Source organism: Mirounga leonina, unplaced genomic scaffold (genome assembly GCF_011800145.1).
Source record: "Mirounga leonina isolate KUSES-001 unplaced genomic scaffold, KU_Mleo_1.0 Mir_127, whole genome shotgun sequence".
Lineage (NCBI taxonomy): Eukaryota > Metazoa > Chordata > Mammalia > Carnivora > Phocidae > Mirounga > Mirounga leonina.
The window spans coordinates 11,645,479-11,668,410 of NW_023270316.1; the positions used below are offsets into that span (position 1 = coordinate 11,645,479).

A 22,932-nucleotide genomic window follows, 5' to 3' on the forward strand; every position below is an offset into this window, starting at 1 on the left:
CATAAAGCCTAACATATAATAGGCACTCAATTTAATAAATGTTTTAGATATTATAAAAATGTTAATTTTCCTATTCATTTTCTTCTCCATTGTGAGCTGTCATCTGCCTGTACCACAGAATGAGCAAGGAAGGCTCATACTACAGGAGCTGATACTGGTTTTCTCAGCTGGGCACCAAGGAAGTGGACACACAGTTTAAGGGTGATCAAGCTGGAACCATATTCAGGGTTTGGCCACAAGTAGGTTAAATAAGACAAAATGGCAAACGCTGAGGCAGAACATGCTGGATTGTTGGCAGAGTCTGTGTTCCCCTTGCACACCAAATCATAATGGGCCCCCAGGAATGTAAACATGGATGAAGTGGGGGCTCAGGTGGCCTTGCAAGGGGTCAGCTAATGGGGTGATTGCAGCTCCGCTCAGGAAAGACAAGCTGGAGCAGACCCACAGAGGTTTGAGTTCAGGTTCAGTCAGGGATTTAGTGACAGATTCCTTCCCACGCACGCCAGGCCCACAGAGCTGGATTAGAACTCAGGAGAGCCCCATGGACCCACTTATACACTGCAAAATAGGCAGGCCAGAAGAACTGTCAGAGATTTGGAAATGGGCAAAAAAGACTATTAGTATTCTCCCAATGAAATGCTGGGGTGTTGTCCCCCAGACTGGCCAGGCGTACCGGATCCTATAATGGTGTGTGCACATTTGATAGTCTTTGATTGGCCTATTTTACAACCTGTAGAGGTATTAGTAAACTTGGAGAAAACTGAGTCACGCAAATGTTTCCCGTCTCTAGTGATGCCAAGGAGTCCTGTTCATAGTGATGCAAATTACATTAGTCCAGTAGGGAATCTAAATCCCTGGAAGTCTACATCTTACTTGATCTGGTTTTAACATCTTAGTGGGTCTGTCTTAAATTAATGAGTTAAATAGAATCTTTCACATGCAAGCATGTTATAGTCTATAGAAGAGTCAGGATTTTTTTTTTTTTTTAAAGATTTATTTATTTATTTATTTGACAGAGAGAGAGACATAGCGAGAGCAGGAACACAAGCAGGGGGCATGGGAGAGGGAGAAGCAGGCTTCCTGCTGAGCAGGGAGCCCGATGTGGGACTCGATCCCGGGACCCTGGGATCATGACCTGAGCCTAAGGCAGATGCTTAACGACTGAGCCACCCAGGCGCCCCCTAAGTCAGGATTTTTTTTTTACCTTTCAGAATCTGATTCTTCGACAGGCAAAGAGGAGTGAAGTGAGACAGGCATGGGCATCCGAAGGCTCAGAGACACAGGCAGCTATGGAGAACATCAAGCCAGGGTTGGGGAAGGATGAGGAAGCAGCCTCTGGACGTGTGTGGGGGGAGAATTCAAAAGAGGTGAACTCGGTCATTGGATCTTTCCAATTCTCTTCTCCTCACCTCCTAACACGCTTAACTTCCCTCCCCTTGCTGACTTGAGGCTATATATAGAGAGACCCCCAGGGTCTGGACTCGGCCCCACCACTGCAAGATCCAAAATGCCTTCTTCCATTCCCAGCAAGACCTTCTCCCCAGCTAAGAGGATGAAACCGAGTGAAACTCCTTAAGGGCATTTTTTCTCTTCCTTTTGAAAAAAAAATTCTTTAAAAATATTAACTTTTAGATTTATGCTAAATGTATAAAACTGTGGTGGAAATACAACATAGTAATTGTCACCTTAAGTGTGCAGTTGAGCGGCATTGAATACATTCATAATATTGTATAACCATTACCACTATCTGTATCTGAAATTTTCCATCGACCCAAACATGAACTCTGTGCTCATTGAACAGTATCTCCCACCTACTCTATTTTCTGTCTCTATGAATTTTTTTTAAAGATTTTACTTATTTATTTGAGAGAGAGAGAGTGAGCAGGAGCAGGGGAAGAGTAGAGGGAGAGAGAGAAACAGACTCCCCACTGAGCAGGGAGCCTGATGTGGGACTTGATCCCAGGAGCCCGGGATCATGACCTGAGCCGAAGGCAGGTGCTTAACTGACTGAGCCACCCAGGCGCCCCCGTCTCTATGAAATACGAGGTACTCTGGGTACCTCGTATCAGTGGAATGGTACAACATGTGTACTTCTGTGATGGGCTTATTTCACTGAGCATGACGTTTTCAAGGTCCATCTGTGTTGTAACACATGTCAGAATTCCATTCCTTTTTAAGGCTGAATAATATCCCATTGTCTCTACATTCACCTTGGTTTATCCATTCATCTGTTGATGGTCATTTGGATTGTTCCCACCTTTTGGCTGTTGTGAACAATGCTATGAATATTTTTCTCTTCTTTTTGACTGAGCCTGATTAGAATAAGCATAAGACAATCTCTCGTTGGGGCAGGGTGTGCAGTTTGGAGAATGGACATTCTACTTTGCCCTGTCCGCCTCTTCCCAGAAACTAGGATCAGCAACCTGCTCCTGCTGCTGAAAGACCGCCACCCTCTAGCACGCTTCTCTGCAGAATATGCCAAGGACTTTTTGTTACGTCCCGTCTGTCTCTATCCTAATCCTGGCTTCTGAGTTTGCCGTTGCTGCCGACCACGGGCTGGGGGCTTCAGCAACACAAAGTTCTTTCTCACAGTTCTGGAGGCTGGAAGTCCAAGATCAAGGTGTTGGCAGGTTTAGTTTCTCCTGACTCCTCTCTCTTCTTCCTGTATGTTCACATCATCTTCCCCCATGTGTGTCTGTGTCCTCATCTCTTCTTATAAGGACACTGGTCATATTGCATCAAGGTGCACCCATATGACCTCATTTTAACTTAACTACCCCTTTAAAGGCCCTATGTCCAAATATAGTCACATTCTGAGGTACTGGGGGTCAAGACTTCAACATAGGAATTTTAGGGAGACGATTCAGCCCCTAAGAGTTGGTAACAAGATTGACAGCATACCACTCTCACAGACCCTGAAAGCTATGAGTCTGTTTGTTTGATGAAACTCAGTTTATGAAATAGGTGCTCATTTATACTGATAGAGCCTGGAATCTGTTTAGTGGACACAAACCAAGTAAGACTAGACTAAAACGGCAGAAATCCCCCGGAGGAAATTGCATTAGCTCATTAAATACATACTAGAGCAGGACTTTCTGGCTGCTTCCTGAGAAGAATGTCATTTTCCCTAAGTGGGTGGTGGGGCTTATGGGGTGCTGTCAGTGATGGGGGCAGGGAGGGGCTGGTTGTGGGCACTGTGGGTGACTTTGGCTAAATTGCTTAAGTGACCTGGGTCTCAGCTTCCTCTTCCGTGAGGGGGAGGGGGCTCAAAGGTTCCAGTGGTCTTTGGGTCCTTGCTACTTGAACACAGCCCAGGAACAAAGAATATCACATTACGTGGAGCTGGTGAGACATGGAGAATCTCTGGACCCTTCCCAGGCCCAGTGGATCAGAATCTGCATCTTAAGATCTTCAGTTGATTCACAAGCACGTGGAAGTTTGAGAAGCACTGATTTAAGACTCACTGGGTCTGGTGGTCATGGAGGGAGACCAAGGAGCCAGTCAGTATGAAACTTAAAATTTCCTCCTCTCAGAGAGCAGGTTGGAGGGAAAATGTCCCACTTCTTAGCAACCGTAAATACACACAGGAAAGACTCCCTTCTTGCAGACAATCCCCTCCCCACCCCATTCGGAGCAGAAAACAAGGATTCAAAAAACTGGGCAAGGTGAACACAGGATCTCTCTGTCATTTCTTACAACTGCACATAAATTTATAATTCTCTCAAAAAAGAAAGCGAGAGAAAGAAAAAGAAAGAAATTATTTCTGTCAGGGAAAAAAAAAAGGAGAGCTGTGTCCTGGTCCCCATTAGAGAAATGTGCTTTGATTCTTAACAGTTGAGGAGTTCTGGGTGCTTCTGCTGGGTGTGGCATGGGAAGGGAGAAAGAAAGGCCATCTTAATTATTCCCTAGAAGCCCTATATTTCTATGGAATTAGAGACCATCACTTAGACCATTCTTCCTAGGAAAGTAACTGGTGACCACAGCCCAGGCAGCACATCCCTCAGAACCTGCCAGAAAACCTAAGAAATTACAAGATAGATTCCCTGTCCCCTAGTGGGGGACCACATGTCAGCACCATGTCCTTTACATGAGCCATGCAGGACACTGATCTGTGGCTTCCACACGCAGGGGAAGTCTCTCTGGGATGCGCTTCAGCCACACTCTACCAGGTGGCCTGGCCTGGCTCAGGCCTTCCTTGCACTCAGGCCCTGAGCAGCTTCTAAAACTTGCTTTTGACTGAGGAACTCACCAAATTCCATTTGAAGACAGGAGAGAGTTAATGCAACAGTTCATTTTCCTGAGGACTGCCGTGGGCCTACAGACTGAGAGTTCTGGAACTTCCCTCCATGTCATCTCTTGGCATCCCACCCATTGGATCTTGTTCCTTCAGTGCTTACGGGGTGTTCACAGGTTACTGCAGCTTTGTCTCTGGCCCTGCCCAGCGCAGACATGGAAACAAAAAGCACAAACCAAGGGCAACATCCTGAACTCCAATTCGGCCAAGAGGCCACTTGCCTTATTCAGAGAGTAATTGGCATGGTAGCAGGGACTCAGGCTCATTGTCCTCCCTTAACCTCTCCACATTTCTATCTCAATGACAGTTACCGTCCAACTGCTACATCCTCTATTTGATTCGCATTTTCTGTTCACTAGAAAACCAGTAAATCTGGGCTCTTCAACTAGCAGGTCCCAGTCGATGAACATTGCTTGGTCAACCTCCAGCTGGTTTTTACTACTGTCCCTTGCCTTGACTGGCGGGGACTTGGGCTTGCCTCCTACCACCCAAGCAATGACTCTAAACCTCAGAATGAACCACACCAGTTCCTTCTTGCTATCCTCTTAACGATTCCTCTTTTTTCCATAGTGGTCATGTTAAGATTTTACGAATATAAGGAGTAAACTAGAACAAATAATCCTAAAACCGGTATGGAGTCACAAAAGACTCCAAATAGCCAAAACAGTCTTGAAAAAGAAGAACAAAGCTGGAGGTATCACAATCCCAGATTTCAAGATATACTACAAAGCTGTAGTAATCAAAATAGTATGGTACTGTCACAAAAACAGACACATAGATCAATGGATGTGCCAGAAATAAACTCACATTTATATGGTCAATTAATCTACAACAAAGGAGGCAAGAATATGCAATGAAGAAAAGACAGTATCTTCAAAAAATTGGTGCTGGGAAAACTGGACGGCTACATGCAAAAGAATGAAACTGGACCACTTTCTTACACCATAAACAAATATAAATTCAAAATGGGTTAAAGACCTAAGTGTGAGACCTGAGACCATAAAAATCCTAGAAAAGAGCACACACAGTAATTTCTCTGACATCAGCTATAGCAATGTTTTTCTAGATGTCTCCTAACGCAAGGAAAACAAAAGCAAGAATGAACCACTGGGACTACATCAAAAGGAAAAGCTTCTGCACAGCAAAGGAAACAATCAACAAAACAAAAACACAACCTACTTGAATGGGAGAAGATATTTGCAAATGACATACCTGATAAGAGGTTAATACCATAATATATAAAGAATTTATGCAACTCAACACCAAACAAAAACCTGAATAATCCAATTAAAAATGGGCAGAAGACATGAACAGACATTTCTCCAAAGAAGACATACAGATGGCCAACAGACACATGAAAAGATGCTCAACATCACTTATCATCAGGGAAAAGCAAATCAAAACCATAATGAGATATCACCTCACACCTATCAGAATGGCTAAAATAAAAAACACAAGAGGGGCGGGCCCCTGGGTCGCTCAGTTAAGCATCAGCCTTCAGCTCAGGTCATAATCTCAGGATCCTGGGATTGAGTCCCGTGTTGGGCTCCCTACTCAGCGGGGAGTCTGGTCTACCCCCTGTTCATGTGCACTCTCTCAAATAAATAAATAAATCTTAAAAAAAAAAAAAAACAACCCACAAGAATTTCCAAGTATGTGGGAAAAAAGGAACCCTTGTGTACTGTTGGTGGGAATGCAGGCTGGTGCAGCCACTGTGGAAAACAGGATGGAGGTTCCTCAAAAAGTTAAAAATAGAGCCACCATGTGACCCAGCAATTCCACTTCTGGGTATTTACCCAAAGAATATGAAAACACTAATTTGAAATGATATATCCACCCCTAGGTTAATTGCAACATTATTTACAATAGGCAAATATGGAAGCAATCCAAGTGTCCATCAATTGATGAATAAAGAAGATGTGGTATACATAAACAATGGGATATTACTCAGCCACAAAAAAGAATGAAATCTTGCCATTTGCAACAATATGGGTGGATCTAGAAGGTATAATGCTAAGGGAAATAAGTCAGTCAAAGACATATGATTTCACTGAGATGTGGAATTTAAGAAATGAACAAAGAAAAAAGATAAACCAAAACCCACTCATTTAAAAAAGATTTTATTTTTAAGTAATCTCTACACCCAACGTGGGGCTCAAACTCACAACCCTGAGATCAGGAGTCACATATTTTTCCAACTGAGCCAGCCAGGTGCCCCCCCAAAACCAGACTCTTAACTATAGAGAACAAACTGGTGGTTACCAGAGGGGAGGTGGTGAGGGGATGGGTGAAACAGGTGATGGGGATTAAGAGCACACTTATTGTGATGAGCACTGAGTAACGTATGGAATTGTTGAATCACTATGTCGTACATCTGAAACAAATATAGACTGGTATGTTAACTATACTGGAATTAAAACTTTAAAAAAATTTCTTTAAAAAGAAAGTAATATGTTACTCTTTATAATGTGTGTACACAACACTTTCACATTATAGAAAATCTGGCAAAATCAGGATAAATATTGCAAATGCCAAACCATTGCTTATGGGACAAGACATTGGGAGAATGAGAGGTAATTGTCACTTAATATAAAATGACCTAACTCCTTTCTAGCCCTCTGCCACTTGCTGACAGAATTTCACATATATTTACTCATATATAACTACCGCAACCTAGAGATTCAATATTTGAATGTAAAGGTAAGTCAGGAAGGATAAAAGTAGATTTTACAGGGGGGCCTGGCTGGCTCAGTCGTTAAGCGACTGCCTTCTGTTCGGGTCATGATCTCAGGGTCCTGGGATCGAGCCCCTGCTCGGCGGGAAGCCTGCTTCTCCCTCCCCCACTCCCCCTGCTTGTGTTCCCTCTCTCGTGTTCTCTCTCGTCAAATAAATAAAATAAAATCTTTTTTTAAAAAAAAGTAGATTTTAAGGATTTTTCACAGCTTTGAAAATAGGCTTCCTCTTCTGGTGGAAGAGAGCAACTCATAGGCGCTCAGGGAGGCTCTGCCCAACACCCCTTGGGGTTAGTTTGGTGCGGAGTGCTTCACTCTCCTGGGACTATTCTGGGCAGCCAGGGTGTGGCGGGATGTGTTGGGGAAGTTGCTGGGACCTGGAGCCCGAGTTGGGAGGCGGCACCCCCGTCCCAAAGTTAGCCCCGGCCACAGCACGAGGCATGGGTGAGCGAAGGAAGCAGCCGCCGCAGTGGAGCCGTGTCAGAGGAGCCAAAGGAACCGCACTCCACACCTGTTCACGCTGACCTGTGGGTTTTCTTTTCCAGAAAACAAAGTTCATTCCACTGGTATTCATATGGTTAAAAATGCAACCATTCTGACAGAGATTAAAAGAAAACAAAAATCACACCTGAGGTAGAAATAAATCACTTCTGTGAGTTCTGCTGAAACTGCACTTTGGTGGTGGTGGCGGGGGTGGTGGTGGAGAGAAAGCAAAGGGAGCCCACTGGGCTCCTGAGGCAAATAGGGAGGCGCAAACATCAAGACAGACAAGTGCTGCCATCAGGTTGGTTTTACGTTTTTTTCAAAGATCGGTAATAAGGGGCCACATTTCTGTGTAGCAACCCATGGAATTAGATGGTGCATCCATTAGTAGGCATCTGGCAGTGTTCTCACTGCCATCATGTACTGACGGTGGGTGGCTGAGTCAGGGAGCAATAGAAGTTTCTTTCTTCAAATTTGTTTTGCCAAACAGTTTTTAAGAGGTAGCTGACATCACTTTACGTATTTATTAAATATCACTGAGGTGTTATTTAATAACAGTGATGCTTTGTACTACATGCCGAACACACTGCACAATAAAACACAATCCCCACAGCTGCTTTCTTAAAATCCTCACAGTCAACGTTGAAACCAAATACTATTAAAATTGTCATCTAAATAAGGATCCAAATAAGAGGTTTCGAGTGGGTAAATTAAAAATGAAGTCTTGATTTCTGGAAAGATACATAGGAAAGTGTTAACAGTGATTATCTTCTGGGTGGAGAACTCGGTGACTAGAGGATGAAGATAGATTTTCTCTATACTCTTTAGTACAGTTTGAATTGTGTACCATGTACATGAATTACGTATTCCCAAGGAAAAACTGAAATAAAATAGTGAAAATTAAAATAAATATTCAGAATCTAAGCTGAAACTGTGAATAGTAGCTATCCTGATAAAGTGCTTTTTCTTAAACCTCCAAGGTAAAGGGAAACAAGCTCTACTATTAAAAAAAAAAGCCCTCTCTCCTCCACCCTCTGCATAGCTGTGTGTTAATTCCTTTGAGGAGCCCAGTAAGCATGTGTGGGAGTTAAAAATGCATTTAATCATTTCCCCCCAAAGTTTGACAGAAGTGCGGCAAGGAGGGCCATCTGTTTTGTTTGAATGAGAAATGACCCAGCATTCTGATTTCAATTAGCCTCTTTGTAGCTTTATGTTTGAGCTGGTTCCATGGGTAACAGTTCAAACTAAGTGTAGAGAGGAGCTGGCCAAGTTCTGCCAGTGCTGATTTGTTTTAACAACTGTCAATGATCATGGAACAAGTGTACAAGACAATGTTGCTGGATACGCATTAAAATGCACGATTTTATGGAATCAAAACAGCACGTTCTAGAACCTGAGAGCTAAAAAAAATATGGAAATGGTGTCTTTACGTCATTATATCAAACAATTTAAATATTTAAAATCACTATCATTTACCTAAATTCTTAGTTTCACTCAATAAATACACACCTATTATGTGCCAAGTACTGTTGTGCACTGGGCATGAACCAAAGATGATGGAAGCAGTGGTTCCTGCCCTTCAGAAAGAATCCTGTGATCGATTTGGGAGGATAAGCCTGCAAAGTTAAACAATAATCTGAGTAATATTTAAGACAGTAATAGAGCTGTCAAATATCATTATGTAACTTTACAGATTACTAGGAGTTCAGGGGATGGGAAGGATTACTTGGGCCAAAACCTTTACCCTGGAGGGGTCTGATCAGTGGTGGCAGAGCAGGATTCCAACGCCTGTGGCCCTTTACGTCACTTCCACTCAAATCTCTCACACATACACACACGTGCACGCGTGCGTTTACAAAGGTGGGCGTACAGCCTCTAGAATGGTTAAAGGTAACCCAAAGACGCATCACTGTGTTGGTGAAGGTCCGAACACCCTGGTGGCTTTAGGGAAGCCAGCCTGAATCTTGGTCCTCGTCCTTACTGCCTCCCAGGGTGTGTTTGTCAAAGACACGAGATTCCCGGGCCCCCATCCTGCACAGATAGATTGCCCAATCCTCTGATACGAGTCATGCAATGGGTCTCAAGGAAGTCATATGAATGGGGGGAAGAGGGGTGATTTTTGATGGCAGCTGGTTTGTGCAGTTCCAGTCATGACTGATTCACTGTCTCCCCGCAGGTAAAGCAAACGCCACTGCGCTCAGGTGCTCCCAGTTCTTACCATCTAGTTTCCCGATGTCCTAAAGGAAGATTCTCCCACCTCAGTTCTGCAGCTTCATGTTTCTTATCATGACTCCTTCTCCTCAGGGGGTTGGTGAGGTTCTTCGAAGTCACATAATCCAGAGCAGAGGAGTAAGAGTCTGGAGAGTGTCCTTTGACTCCTAGTGGTGGTGGCCACCGAGGACTCTGTGGTGGGGTGTGGTTCGGCAGCAGGATCATGGGATGGGTTCTTCTGAGTCCACAGCTCCTTCCACCCTAGCCCTGCCAAAGCAGGACACAGGAAGCAACTCTCCTGTGGGCAACCCTCGCCCTACCACCTTAGTTTGCTACTGTACCTGAACAGTCCCAGTCAACACACTGCAACACACCTTGTCTGGCTGCAGCCTTAGCCAGAAAAGAGAGCCTGGTTCACTCTGACTCACTGGCCTATTATTTTCTTCGATAATGATGTTAACAAAAACATTTAGCTTATATTGAGGAAGAAAATCAGATTTGAGTTCTACATAGACATCATTGATGATAAAGTACCAGTAAAAACTAGCTTCTAAAAATAAACACTAATCCTTCAATCTATCATTTTTTAGTTAAATCTGTCGTATTTTTAATTCTTTTCAGAGAAATTAATGACCTATGACCTATTACAGTACTATTTATATAGCACAGTCAAGACCATTCATGTGGCCTAGACTGCTTTCTGCTAAAAATATCCAAAGGAAATAATAAATAGGACTTTTAGGAGCCAATGCTTTCTTCTTTATAAAATAATTCATTATTAATAAAAATGTCAACTCTATGAGGGGGCCAAAGAATAAAAGAGAATGAAAGATAATCAAATGTGAGAACAAAGATAGGAAGTTTAAATGGGCAGGACATAGAAATCCAGTAGAATTTCAAAAGCTAGAGAAATGTGCAGAAACAATGATTTTTAGTGTTTGGACTTCAAATTATATATAGACAAGGAGAGAGCAAATCAGCAGAAGGAAACAGGTTTGACTCTGTCAAAGTAAAAATTTCTGAGAAAGCAAAAAGCTTTATGTCCTACATATAGATTTCATTGCAGGCAGAGATGTTATGGCCACTGTCCAGGCTATAGGAGAAAAATACAGATATGGAAAAATACTTTAATGACATAAATTTACATATTAACGAAATACTAGAATGTCCTGCTATCAATAGGCAAAAAGTGAGGAATGCATTCTGTTAGAGGTCATTTATCCTGTTCATTAAAAACCAAAAGCAGGCCTTTATAAAGCCTTCTAAAGTTAATCATTTAAAAACATCCTTAAGGCCTGTAATGCTTTATAATTTTAAATGTGTTTTGTGACTTGTGGCATTACATATCTTAGCTAGTATATGTAAAAGTATGAGGGACTGATAGCACAGATTTAAGATATTATTTTTCAAGTCAAACATCAACTAGAACAAAGGCACCAGATGCCCATTTATGACCACACAGCAACTTCTGGGCTGTGCACAAGCTTTGCACCTTCTATGGTGTGATGAAGACAGAAAGGTCTATCCTGAGCTACTTCCCCCAAGTGCTCCATTACCTACACGGCACCCTTTAGACGCACTCCTTTCACTTATAGCACTGATCATATGCCGTAAAACCCAAACTGCACATGTTAACTAGCGTTACTAACTAAGACTACTTTGAACACTGGCGTTGCTTAAGATCAAATCAGCCAAGAGTTGGGACACAGAGAAAAAGGCCTAACTAGGTAAATTCTGCAGCGACGAGAAAAGAAAAAACGACTCAGACATCCTGTGACTGCCCTGTGTTCACGGCACAGTGCCAAGCAAGGCGAGTGAGCTGGAACCACGGCAGCTGACTCCTCAGGCAGGCAAAGCCACAGAGAAGAGGCCGCATCCTCCACAGCCCTTCTTACCACGGGTCTTGCCTTCCTCTTCGCTGTCGCCTTCCTCGTCTTTACTCCCTCCTATCTCTTTTCCTTTGATCTTTTTATTTTTTCCAACTGCCTCATTTAAGTGTAAAATGTGCTTACTGCAAAGTATAAAGAAAAATAAAAGTTTTAAATTAAAAAGTTCTATCAAAACAGTAAGTTGTCTGTTTTAGTCACTAAGCTAATTGTTCAGGGAAGGAAAAATAAAATTTAAGCTTAATCAACAAAACTAACCTAGTTCTGAATACAGTTTTTTAATAAAGCCTTCTGTTTAGTCAACCAGCTTATCTCAACTGTACTTTAACAATATTATATATAAAAACTAAATATACTTCAACAGATGTAGAAAATAAATTTGAAAGGAACTTCTCTATCTTAGGTCTCTATGTGAGAAGTTAAAAATAACTAGAGCTCCTTCACGCTTCAAAACCAACAGGTTAGGGGGTGCCTGGGTGGCTCAGTCCTTAAGCGACTGCCTTTGGCTCAGGTCATGATCTCAGGGTCCTGGGATCGAGCCCCACATCGGGCTCTCTGCTCAGCGGGAAGCCTGCTTCTCCCTCTCCCACCCACCCTGCTTCTGTTCTCTCTCTTGCCGTGTCTCTCTCTGTCAAATAAATAAATAAAATCTTAAAAAACAAAAACAAAGAACCAACAGGTTAGTTTTCTTAAAAAAGGATAACATAAAATTATTGCCCAGCAACCTTACCATCTGATTTGTTCTCTCATAAGCAGCAAGCACCAAGTCCCTAAAATACAAGATGAATATTCTTATAGGTGTAAGCAGACTAATGTTTCTGAAATCATCCCAAACTTCTTTTTCCACATAAATGGATTTCAATTAGTCAGATGAATGTGAAAGAGAAATAGTTATTTCTTTTTTTCAAAGATTTTATTTATTTATCTGAGAGAGAGAGTGAGAGCACGAGTGGGAGGGAGGGGCAGAGGCAGAGGGAGAAGCAGACTCCCCGCTAAGCAGGGAGCCTGAGGGGTGGGGGAGGGGAGGGGCCTCGATCCCAGGACTGTGGCATCATGACCTGAGCTGAAGGCAGATGCTTAACCCACTGAACCACCCAGGTACCCCAGAAAGTTATTTCTTAACTTTTAAGAAATCAAACTATGAAATCCAAGTGAAGACAATGTAATCATAAAGAGGGAGATTTGCTAGTCATTGCTAATGTATAAACAAATACTGAGTTAAAAAAACTAAAAATGGGGCACCTGGGTGACTCAGTCGGTTGGGATTCTAACTCTTGATTTCAGCTCAGGTCATGATCTCAGGGTCTGCGTCAGGCTCCCCACTGGGCCTGAAGCCTTCTTAAAATTCTCTCCCTCTCCTTCTGCCTCTCTCTGCAGTCCTCCCTCCCTGCTCATGCTCTCTCTCTAAAAAATAATAATGATTGAGATTTTTATTAAAAAATAAAAAATACTGTATTTTGAAAAACAGGTCAAAAATATAAAATCCTCAATGGCAATGTAGTGAGGCTAACAGTTAACTACTAGACTTACATCATTTATCTGGCTAGATGTGCACAACTAAAATTTCTATTACTGCCTAATAATGAAAATCTCAGATTTATCACAAAGCCCAAGAGACTGGAATTTCATTTAGATCAACCAAGAAAGTGTTACATGAACAAAAATCAGTAAAATCTGATAAAACAGTATACACCATTTTAAAATACCATTAGTAAACAGATTTGTTTATAGACTCTCCTTGAATATACAATAGGTAATGATGCAGTGAAGACGTTTTTACAATATTTATTAAGATAACAAATTTATAAATTGAAAGACTCAGAGGCACATAGTTTAAAAGGCCAATACCATGGGAATAATGAAGTCAACACAGAGAAGAAGATATGAACAGTTACAACCAATACAAGATTTTTTTTTTAAAAGCCACATCCCCCCAATAAACACATCATATGAATCATCCTTCAAAATTACCATGATAAAAAGTTATTTCCTTCAAAGAAAAATAATTCTTTCCACCTACCGAGCCTAGAAAATCCTATTTACAATGAACTGTCCTGCATTTCATCAGTACTGTTTCATATGGCCTCCTCTATTCTGCCATTAAAAGTATTGAAAATTTTATAGCTATTGTATTTACAAATGCACATAATATTTAAATTTGCTCTTCATTGAGAACAACTGAATATATACTTAATCAAATCACATTACAAATGTTTTAGTGTTGAAAACACATTTTGTGGTGACAGGTGTACGGGAAGAGGTGTATTTAGAATTATGTTGTTTCTGAAGGATTACTAGGCCAATAAGTCTGATAAAACTCAAGGTAGTCACAAAAACAGGTCTTTGTTGATGAAGAATTTAATTTATTTCTGTTTTAACTGGACACACTGGCTTCTTCAGTCAACCTTCACCACACTGTATATTTTGGTAACAAACCAAAAGCATGCAAAGAAGCCAATTGTTCCTATAAAAGAAAAAACAAAAATAAACACTTTCCAGAGGAAATTTCATAATTTACCAAAAACACAGACTTAAAATGATTGGTTCCTTTAAAAAAAAGCCACAAAACTATAAACTCTTACTAGGAATATACCATAGATCCATAAGCTTTTTTGAAAAATATACAACTATCTCAAATCAAATTTTTTTACAGAAACAGGACTTTTAATACTTTAAGATTACCTAAGCTTTCCATAATACATTCTTTTCCTTATTACATGCAAGAAACCTGAAATTAAAAGATGGATAGGATACCAATTTTCCTTTCCTATTTAAGAATATTTTATCACAAAATGGAAAACTGCTATTAAAATTAATTCAAGGTATGACATGAATAGCTTAAACAGAATATCAGATTCATAAAATAATCAAATGGGGATATTTTCTAAGTATAGTTATTGGGAATTATCAGTTTCCAAAGAACTACAATAAAACTAAACTCAGAAAGTTTTTACAAAGTGTTGAAAGTGATAAATTAGGATAATAAAAAGATGCACCCCCACTGAATATGAGAGGTGGCATGCTGTCAAAGGACAGAGCAGCTCTGTCAGGACTGTGTGCATTATCCTCGGACTAGTCAACGGAAATCTCCAAGCCCATTTCTTATTAAAACAGAGATAATCTGGGGGCGCCTGGGTGGCTCAGTTAAGCGTCTGTCTTTGGCTCAGGTCATGATCTCAGGGTCCTGGGATCGAGCCCCACATCGGGCTACCTGCTCGGCGGGAGGCCTGCTTCTCCCTCTCCCACTCCCCTTGCTTGTGTTCCCTCTCTCGCTGTGTCTCTCTCTGTCAAATAAATAAAATCTTAAAAAAAAAAAAAAAATCTTTAAAATAAAATAAAATAGGGGCGCCTAGGTGACTCAGTCGGTTAAGCATCTGCCTTTGGCTCAGGTCATGATCCCAGGGTCCTGGGATCGAGCCCCGCATCGGGCTCCCTGCTCGGCGGGAGTCTGCTTCTCCCTCTCCTCCCTGCTTGTGCTCTCTCTATCTCTGTCACTTATCTGTCTCTCTCTCAAATAAATAAAAGCTTTTTAAAAAATAAATAAAATTAATAAAACAGAGATAATTTCATCTGCCCTATATAGAGTAAATGAGATGATTCATGAAAAAAGGTATGCTTTGGTTTTCAAGTACCTTCATCAGTCTAGATTCCAAAAAATTTGAATCCTAGACAGGTGACAAAAATGAGGATCAGTTAAGTAAATGTCTAATGGCCACATGGCTGGCTGGTAGGCAGGATCAAAATGCAAATTCACTTTTTCTGACTTCAAGTACAGTGCTATTTTAAACCTTACCATGCTTAGATTTACTAAACAAATTCAGAGACTCCGTTTTGCAAAAGAATATTTACTAAATTGTGAACTGCTTACCATATTTTTTAAAACTGGGAATTTTTCCAGAATTACCCCCTGAGAATATAAGTCTAAGTGCTGAAGAACACAGAAGGGGATATACATATCCTTGTGTAAGCTTTATATATGAAGTTCCAATGTTTTCACCACTGTTTTAAATATAAGACAAAGAAAAAGTATTAAAGGGGATTTTCTAAGTCAAGAGACTATGGGATGTTACCATACATGCCCCTAAAATGTGCCAGTCACTGTGTGTTTTGGAGGACATAAAAATACACCTTTTGGATATTCAAAAGTAAGGTTTGTGAAGAGGCTGGGGCTATTTTAGAAAAGTAATGGTGAAAACATAAATGTGTTTAAACAATCTTATGCTTACCAAGAACTTCAAGATAATAAGATATTTAAAGACGAGAAAATACATTTATCACCATATTTGGCAACCTTAGGTTTTGTTCTTAACAAAATACTTTTAGTATTTTATTTTGTTTTTAATATGGGATAAATATAATGTACATAATGAAAGTGGCATCTTTCCTTATGTGACAGAAGCATTGTTTTGTTTTGTAAAACAGACTGACTTCAGTAACATGGTGGTTTGGAGTATTGAAGTAAATACAGATGTATCCCACTTTAGAAACATGCAAGATACTCAAAGAGCTCACCACTCCCCTGTAGAGAGAATCTTTCCCATAAAGTAAAATACACCAAAAGTTATTGGTTAAACTGGTTGATTAATTTGAGGTGGCTCCCAAATTTGGATTATGAAGTTTTACTCTGAATAAAAAAATTATGACACTAAAAATCAAGAACATTAAAGTTTTAGGTGTTGGTTAAACTATCTATCACATGCCTGGAAAAAATGAGACATTCACTAAGATCACTACTTTGTGTGTAGGCAAGGAATAAATTATTCTATATATGCACTTACGGACACACGGATACAGATGCACAAAAACAGTAATTCCTTGTTTCATAGGCTACCTCTGCTTTACAGACTACTAATTAAGATTTATGGCTGTGGACCTATCTTAGCTAACACATGGCGCCACGATAAACACCCCCCTCCCCCCATACACCTATCCCACTCTGTCTGACCAATGACCTGGAATACAGAATCAGAGTAAGAGCCTGAAGTTCATTCTACGCTGATACAGCAACAGGGAATTTCAAACCCTACCTAATACTCTCAAATGTTAACAGATGACTAAAAAATAGAACAGTTCTAATTTATTTTTAATTCCCTCTTCCTTTTCAGATCCTATACTTCCTCACAGAGCATGCAACACAATCCAAGATAAAATTTTAGATGCACTTTTTTTGTGAAAAAGAAAGGTCCCACAACTTCTTTTTTTTTAGTTTGGTTATTCTATAAATGTTTACCAAGCAACTACTCTAAGGGCTCTAAGATGCAGAAAACTTTTATCTAGTGAACAGATAAGACACACATATGTAACAAATACCAATACAGTTTCCCACCTAGGTACTTGGATTTTATTTTATTTATTTATTTATTTATTTTTAAAGATTTTATTTATTTATTTGACAGAGAGAGACACAGCGAGAGAGGGAACACAAGCAGGGCGAGTGGGAGAGGGAGAAGCAGGCTCCCCGCAGAGCAGGGAGCCCGATGTGGGACTCGATCCCGGGACCCTGGAATCATGACCTGAGCCGAAGGCAGTCGCTTAACCAACTGAGCCACCCAGGCGCGCCGGTACTTGGATTTTAAAGTGGAGATATAAACCTGTAGTTTAAAACTTCTGGAATAAGGAGTGTTCTATGATTGTGTTTTCTTTCTTTCCTTTTTTTTTTTTAAAGATTTTATTAATTTATTTGACAGAGAGAGACACAGTGAGAGAAGGAACACAAGCAGGGGGAGAGGGAGAAGCAGGCCTCCCTTGGAGCAGGGAGCCCGATGTGGGGCTCGATCCCAGGACCCTGGGATCATGACCTGAGCCGAAGGCAGATGCTTAACGACTGAGCCACCCAGGTGCCCCTGATTGTGTTTTCTTGATGACATTTTTCTCAAGCTCATCTTGACTTCACCCCGTCAATTTCTACTTATCCCTAAAATGAGGTAGCTAAAGCTTTTTACCCTACCTCTGAAACGAGCTTGAGAAAGACTGTACCATTAAGAGGTTACCAGGGGAAAACTTTGGGCAGGTGTGGGTCCAGGTACCCCTGGGCTGGTAGCACAACAATGGAGCCTGTCTAGCCTTCCTTTAGGTTCAGTCCCCTCACTTTTGGTTTACTGACATCCACCTCACAGCATAGCACATCAAATAATGCTTAGCTGCACGGAGGGCTAAATACAGGAGTGCTGAGTAGTAGAAGCCTTCATGGATTTATAAAAGGAAAATACTTATAAATAATTTGCCTATGAACTTGTTAACTAAAACCAATCACTTTAATTCTTACCTGTAAAAAGAAAGAAGATCAAAACCATTATCATGGTATAGCCAAAGTACAGAATTGTACTTGCTGTTCCTGTGATCTGCAGTTTTGAAAAGAAGTAGTGTATTGCATATATTAAGAAATAAACTGCAGTAAAGCCACTGGTAAGGAATGAACGCCACTGCCAATGATAATCCTAGGTAGAAAAGAAAAAAAGAACAGGAATTACTTTCCAGCTAATAGATAACATGTAGCTGAACAGAGTTAACAAAGCAAACACAGCTAAGTGAAAGAGCCTCCAAACCTAATTTTTGCTATCATTTCCAGTCTCTTTCCCCTACTGAACTTTGCCCATTTCCCTCCTCACTAAAGATGCTAAGAACCATCCTTTACTTTTGGGGGAGCTACTTAAATACTGGCTAAAATCGTGTTGGAAAATCTTTTTTTTTTTTTAAATTTTATTTACTTATTTGACAGAGAGAGAGAGAGAGAGCGAGCACAAGCAGGGGGAGCAGCAGGCAGAGGGAGAGGGAGAAGCAGGCTCCCCGCCAAGCAGGGAGCCCAACGCAGGGCTCGATCCCAGGACCCTGGGATCATGACTGGAGCTGAAGGCAGAGGCTTAACCGACTGAGCCTGTCAGGTGCCCCTGAAAAATCTTAAACGGTTTATGTACTTTAAAATGTACTCTTCCCAAAGAAAAGCAATGTACAAGAGCTTACTTACATAGTTCAAAATTAATATTACTTATCTTATAGTCTGGTCAACTCTATATTAGGAAGACTATTATCCTATGAAGGCCTGGTTGAACCTATTTTCAGTTATTACTAACAAAATTTAAACAAGGTCGATTTTTAAAACAGCTCTTCTTACTTTTACATAAAGTAGCTTATCGCTTAGCAGGAGATCTTAAAAAAAATACTTCACTCTTTCCTACCCCTTGGAGTATGTGAAAAATAAATATACTTAAAAAGCATACCAGCACAAATGAGAAAATCTTAAGGAATCCACACACAGAAACTACTATAGCAAATAAATTCAGCAAGTTGCAGGGTACAAGACTGAAATGAAAATCAGCTATGTTTTTATATACTAACAAGGAACAATCTGAAAAGGAAATTTAAAAAATAATTCTATTTACAACAGCATCCAAAAAAATAAAATACCTAGGAACAAATTCAACCAAGGATGTGAAAGACTTATATACTGAAAACTACAAAACATCGGTAAAAAAAAAAAAACGGAAGATGACTGAAATAAATGGAAAGACATCCCATGTTCATGGACTGGAGGACTTAATACTGTTAAGATGGCAATACTCTCCTAAAAATCTCACAGATTCAATGCATTTCCTATCAGAATTCCAACCACCTTTTTTGCAAGAAAGGAAAAGCTGATCCCAAATTCATATGAAATTTCAAAAGGTCCTGAGTAGCCAAAATAATCTTCACAAAAGAACAAAATGGGAGGGCCTACCCTTCCCAATTCCAGAATTTCCTACAAAGCTATGGTAATCAAAACAGTGTGGTACTGGCATAAGGATAGCATATATACCACTGGAATAGAATTGATTGAGAATCCAGATATAAATCCATACACCTATGGCCAATGGATTTTCCACAAGGTTACAAGACCATTCAGTGAAGAAAGAATAATAGTCTCCTTAACAAATGGTACTGGAAAAACTGAATATCCAACATGCAAAGGAATGAGGTGGATTCCTAACTAATTACCATAACGAAAAATTAACTCAAAATGGATCAATGACCCAAATATATAAGCTGAAACCATACACTCAGAAAAAAAATATAGAGGTAAATTTTCATTGCCTTGGATTTAGCAATGAATTCTTAGATACGGCAACAAAAGAAAAAAATAGATAAATCAGACTTTATCAAAATTAAAAACTTGCGTAAAGGCCATTATCAAGTAAAAAATACAACCTACAATATACAAATATTTGCAAATATATTCTCTAATTGATCTGATAAAGGTCTCGTATTCAGTATTCGGAATATATACAGAACTCTTACAACTCAACAAAAAGATGAACTACCCAGTTCATAAATGGGCAAAAGATCTGAATAGACATTTCTCCAAACAAGATACACAGATGGCCAACAAGCACAAAAAGATGCTCAACTGGGAAATGAAAATCAAAACCACAATATGTAGATACCACTTCACACCTACTAGGATGGCTAGAGTTAAAAAAAAAAAAAAAAAAAAGGAAAATAGCAAGTGTAGAAGGATGTGGAGAATTAGAACCCTTGTGCATTGCTGGTAGGAATACAAAATGGTACAGCCACTGTGAAAAACAGTTTGGTGGTTCTGCAAAAAGTTAAAGAATTATCATATGACTCAGCGATTCCACTCCTACATATATACCCCAAAGAACTGAAAACTGGTACTCAAACAAGTTTTTTTTTTTTTTTTAAAGATTTTATTTATTTATTTGACAGAGAGAGACACAGCGAGAGAGGAGATACAAGCAGGGGGAGTGGGAGAGGGAGAAGCAGGCTTCCCGCGGAGCAGGGAGCCCGATGCGGGGCTCGATCCCAGGACCCTGGGACCATGACCTAAGCCGAAGGCAAACGCTTAACGACTGAGCCACCCAGGCGCCCCTCAAACAAGTATTTGTACATGAATGTTCAGAGCAGCACTATACTCAATAGCCAAAAGGTGGAAACAAACCTGATTTCCATCAACAGATGAATGGATAAATAAATTGGGATATATCTATACAATGGAATATTATTCAGCTATAAAAAGGAACAAAGTACTGAATCTTAAAAAGATTTTGCTAAAGTAAAAGAAGCCAGACACAAAAGGCCACGTATCATAGGATTCCATTTATATGAAATGTCCAGAACAGGTAAATCTCTAGACAGAAAGCAGACTGGTGATTGCCAGGGTCTTGTAGGGAGAGGAGAATGGGAAGTAACTGCTTAATAGGTATGAGGTTTTATTTAAGGGTGATGAAAATATTTCAGAACTAGAAAGAGGTAGTAGTTACACAACACTGTAAATGAATGTAGTAAGTGCCCTGAACGGTTCACTTTGAAATGGTTAATTTTAAGTTATGTGAATTTAACATTAAAAAAAAAAAGCACCTCAAGTTTAATAAAGTTAGATTTGACCTCCTGTATAGACAGTAACTATGAAAGAATGATTTAATACAACCCAGACCTCTAAAAATTAATTCTACATAAGAATGTCATCATTTTGCCATGAATATAATTCATTATACTGTAATTGCCGAAATGTTTCAATGTATTTTTCCACTTGAAAATGTTTACTAAATTTTCAGTCTAGAAATATCTATATTTCATAAAGTATATTAATTTTTAATTTAGACATTTAAAAACTCAAAAATGAAAATTCAGCATAATGTGCTATTCTCAGAAAATTAAAAATTTATAAATTTAAGCTCTAAATAAATAAAAATATACTGAACTGAGATACTATCTTCATCCATTCCTAAAGAGGGCTACATTTGATTTAGGAATACAGGTCAATTTCTATCTTAATAAACACATATTTACAGAAATTATTTCAATTAATAGTATTCAAAGTTGCTTTATGCCAAAATTATAAACCCTTTCTACAAATTAAGTGAATATTGCTAATACATACCTCTGCACATAGGTGGAAATAGCAAAGAAGTATAGTTGCTTCTGAACATGTAATCACCAAAATGATAAACACCAGAAATAAGAAGCCAAACATGTAATACATCTGGTGGGACCTATAACAAACATATCAAGATTAAACTATAAACATTTTCTCTTTGACACAGTAAATAACACAATCTTTTCACATTCCCTGAACTGGGAAATGTTTGCTTTTTGTCCCAACTAATCAAAGACAACAAATTCTCACAGGTGTAGACAGTGATGGAGTAGGGGTGGGACAGGGAGAGGAAAGGATACGGCGATGTCATTGGACTCTGCCTTCTCACTCAAGTTGAACCTGAAACTCTTATTCAAATATGCTTAGTCTAATTGTCTACCGGTGAGTCAGGTTAAGTTCAATAAAAAATTAATGGACAGGCAGAGCCAAAGTAAAAAAGGTTCCTTTTGGTACGTATTGTTTCTTATTGTGACAGAAACAGCTGAACTGTGAAAATGCTATAACAGTCGGGAAGGAAAGATGCATCATCACTAAAAAGTTCAAATTCAGCTCTGACTTTATGCTACTGCAAACCTTGGGACCTGTTGTCACATGTCAATGTGACCCAATAAGGATGATACACGGCGGTGTACACACCCTCATACTAGACTGGCTCAAAATTAGCACCATGAGCTTCTCCATGCAAGTAAGAAATCAGAGAATGAAGGAAACCTGGGATTAGCAAGAACTCTGAAGGTCACCACCCTTCTCCCAGCGCTTGCTCGAATCCCCTTTATACATGGGCTCAGAGTGTCTCCTCTCTGAAACAGTACAGATTACTTACTGAAGAACAGAGGTTTGGAGAGACAGGTTAATTTTCTATTACACAGGAGCTATGTGACACAAATAAATTACTTAACATCCAAAGCTTCACCTCTGTCCCTCTAAAATGGGGATAATACCCACCTCATAGAGGTCTGAGAATCAAGAGAATTAATAATAACTCAATTAATAATAGCTGTTATCACTATTATTCCTTTTCTCACATGGAAAAGATAAAATAACCTTTTGGCTCTTAAGATTTTTGATTATTGGAGAACAGTTTACCTTTATAAGATACAAACAGTCATCAAGAGAAACAAAAAGAGAAAGCTCATACTACACATAAGGGTAAAGGGAATAAGAAGACTTCACACTTAGCTTACCAGATACTATTCAGAATGAAGAAAAGCTGTATAAAGATGCAGCCAAAGGGTAAAATCCCTCCCATGATAATACCAGGCAACGGCTTTGTGTAGAAGGACTGCTCAGGAATCTGACGTGGAATCTGATTGGTTCGAACTGGGTGTTCAATGGCCTTCAGTAAAATAAAGAAAGCATTCATAATTATAATCTATTTTAAAAATTCTTCTCTATTATTAGACTATTTGCCTGCTTTTTTCTCAGCTTCCATGCCGACACCATTGGCAATACAAG

The 22,932-nt window shown here is 39.7% G+C and overlaps 1 protein-coding gene across 2 annotated transcripts in view; it reads right to left on the reverse strand.

The window, feature by feature from the left end:
* Positions 1-1,176: 1,176 nt before the first annotated feature.
* TM9SF2 (transmembrane 9 superfamily member 2) overlaps positions 1,177-22,932 on the reverse strand; it is a 70,696-nt gene continuing 48,940 nt past the window's right edge. The window contains exons 14-17 of one of the 2 annotated variants that reach the window (XM_035003117.1): positions 22,662-22,813; positions 21,481-21,592; positions 17,872-18,043; positions 1,177-1,335 (exon numbers count right to left, since the gene is read on the reverse strand). In XM_035003117.1, coding sequence (XP_034859008.1) covers positions 1,208-1,335; positions 17,872-18,043; positions 21,481-21,592; positions 22,662-22,813 — 564 coding nt within the window. In that variant the 3' untranslated portion in view covers positions 1,177-1,207. Of the gene's footprint in view, positions 1,336-13,375; positions 14,071-17,871; positions 18,044-21,480; positions 21,593-22,661; positions 22,814-22,932 lie in introns of those variants that run through there. The other variant, XM_035003118.1, reaches the window with a different exon arrangement.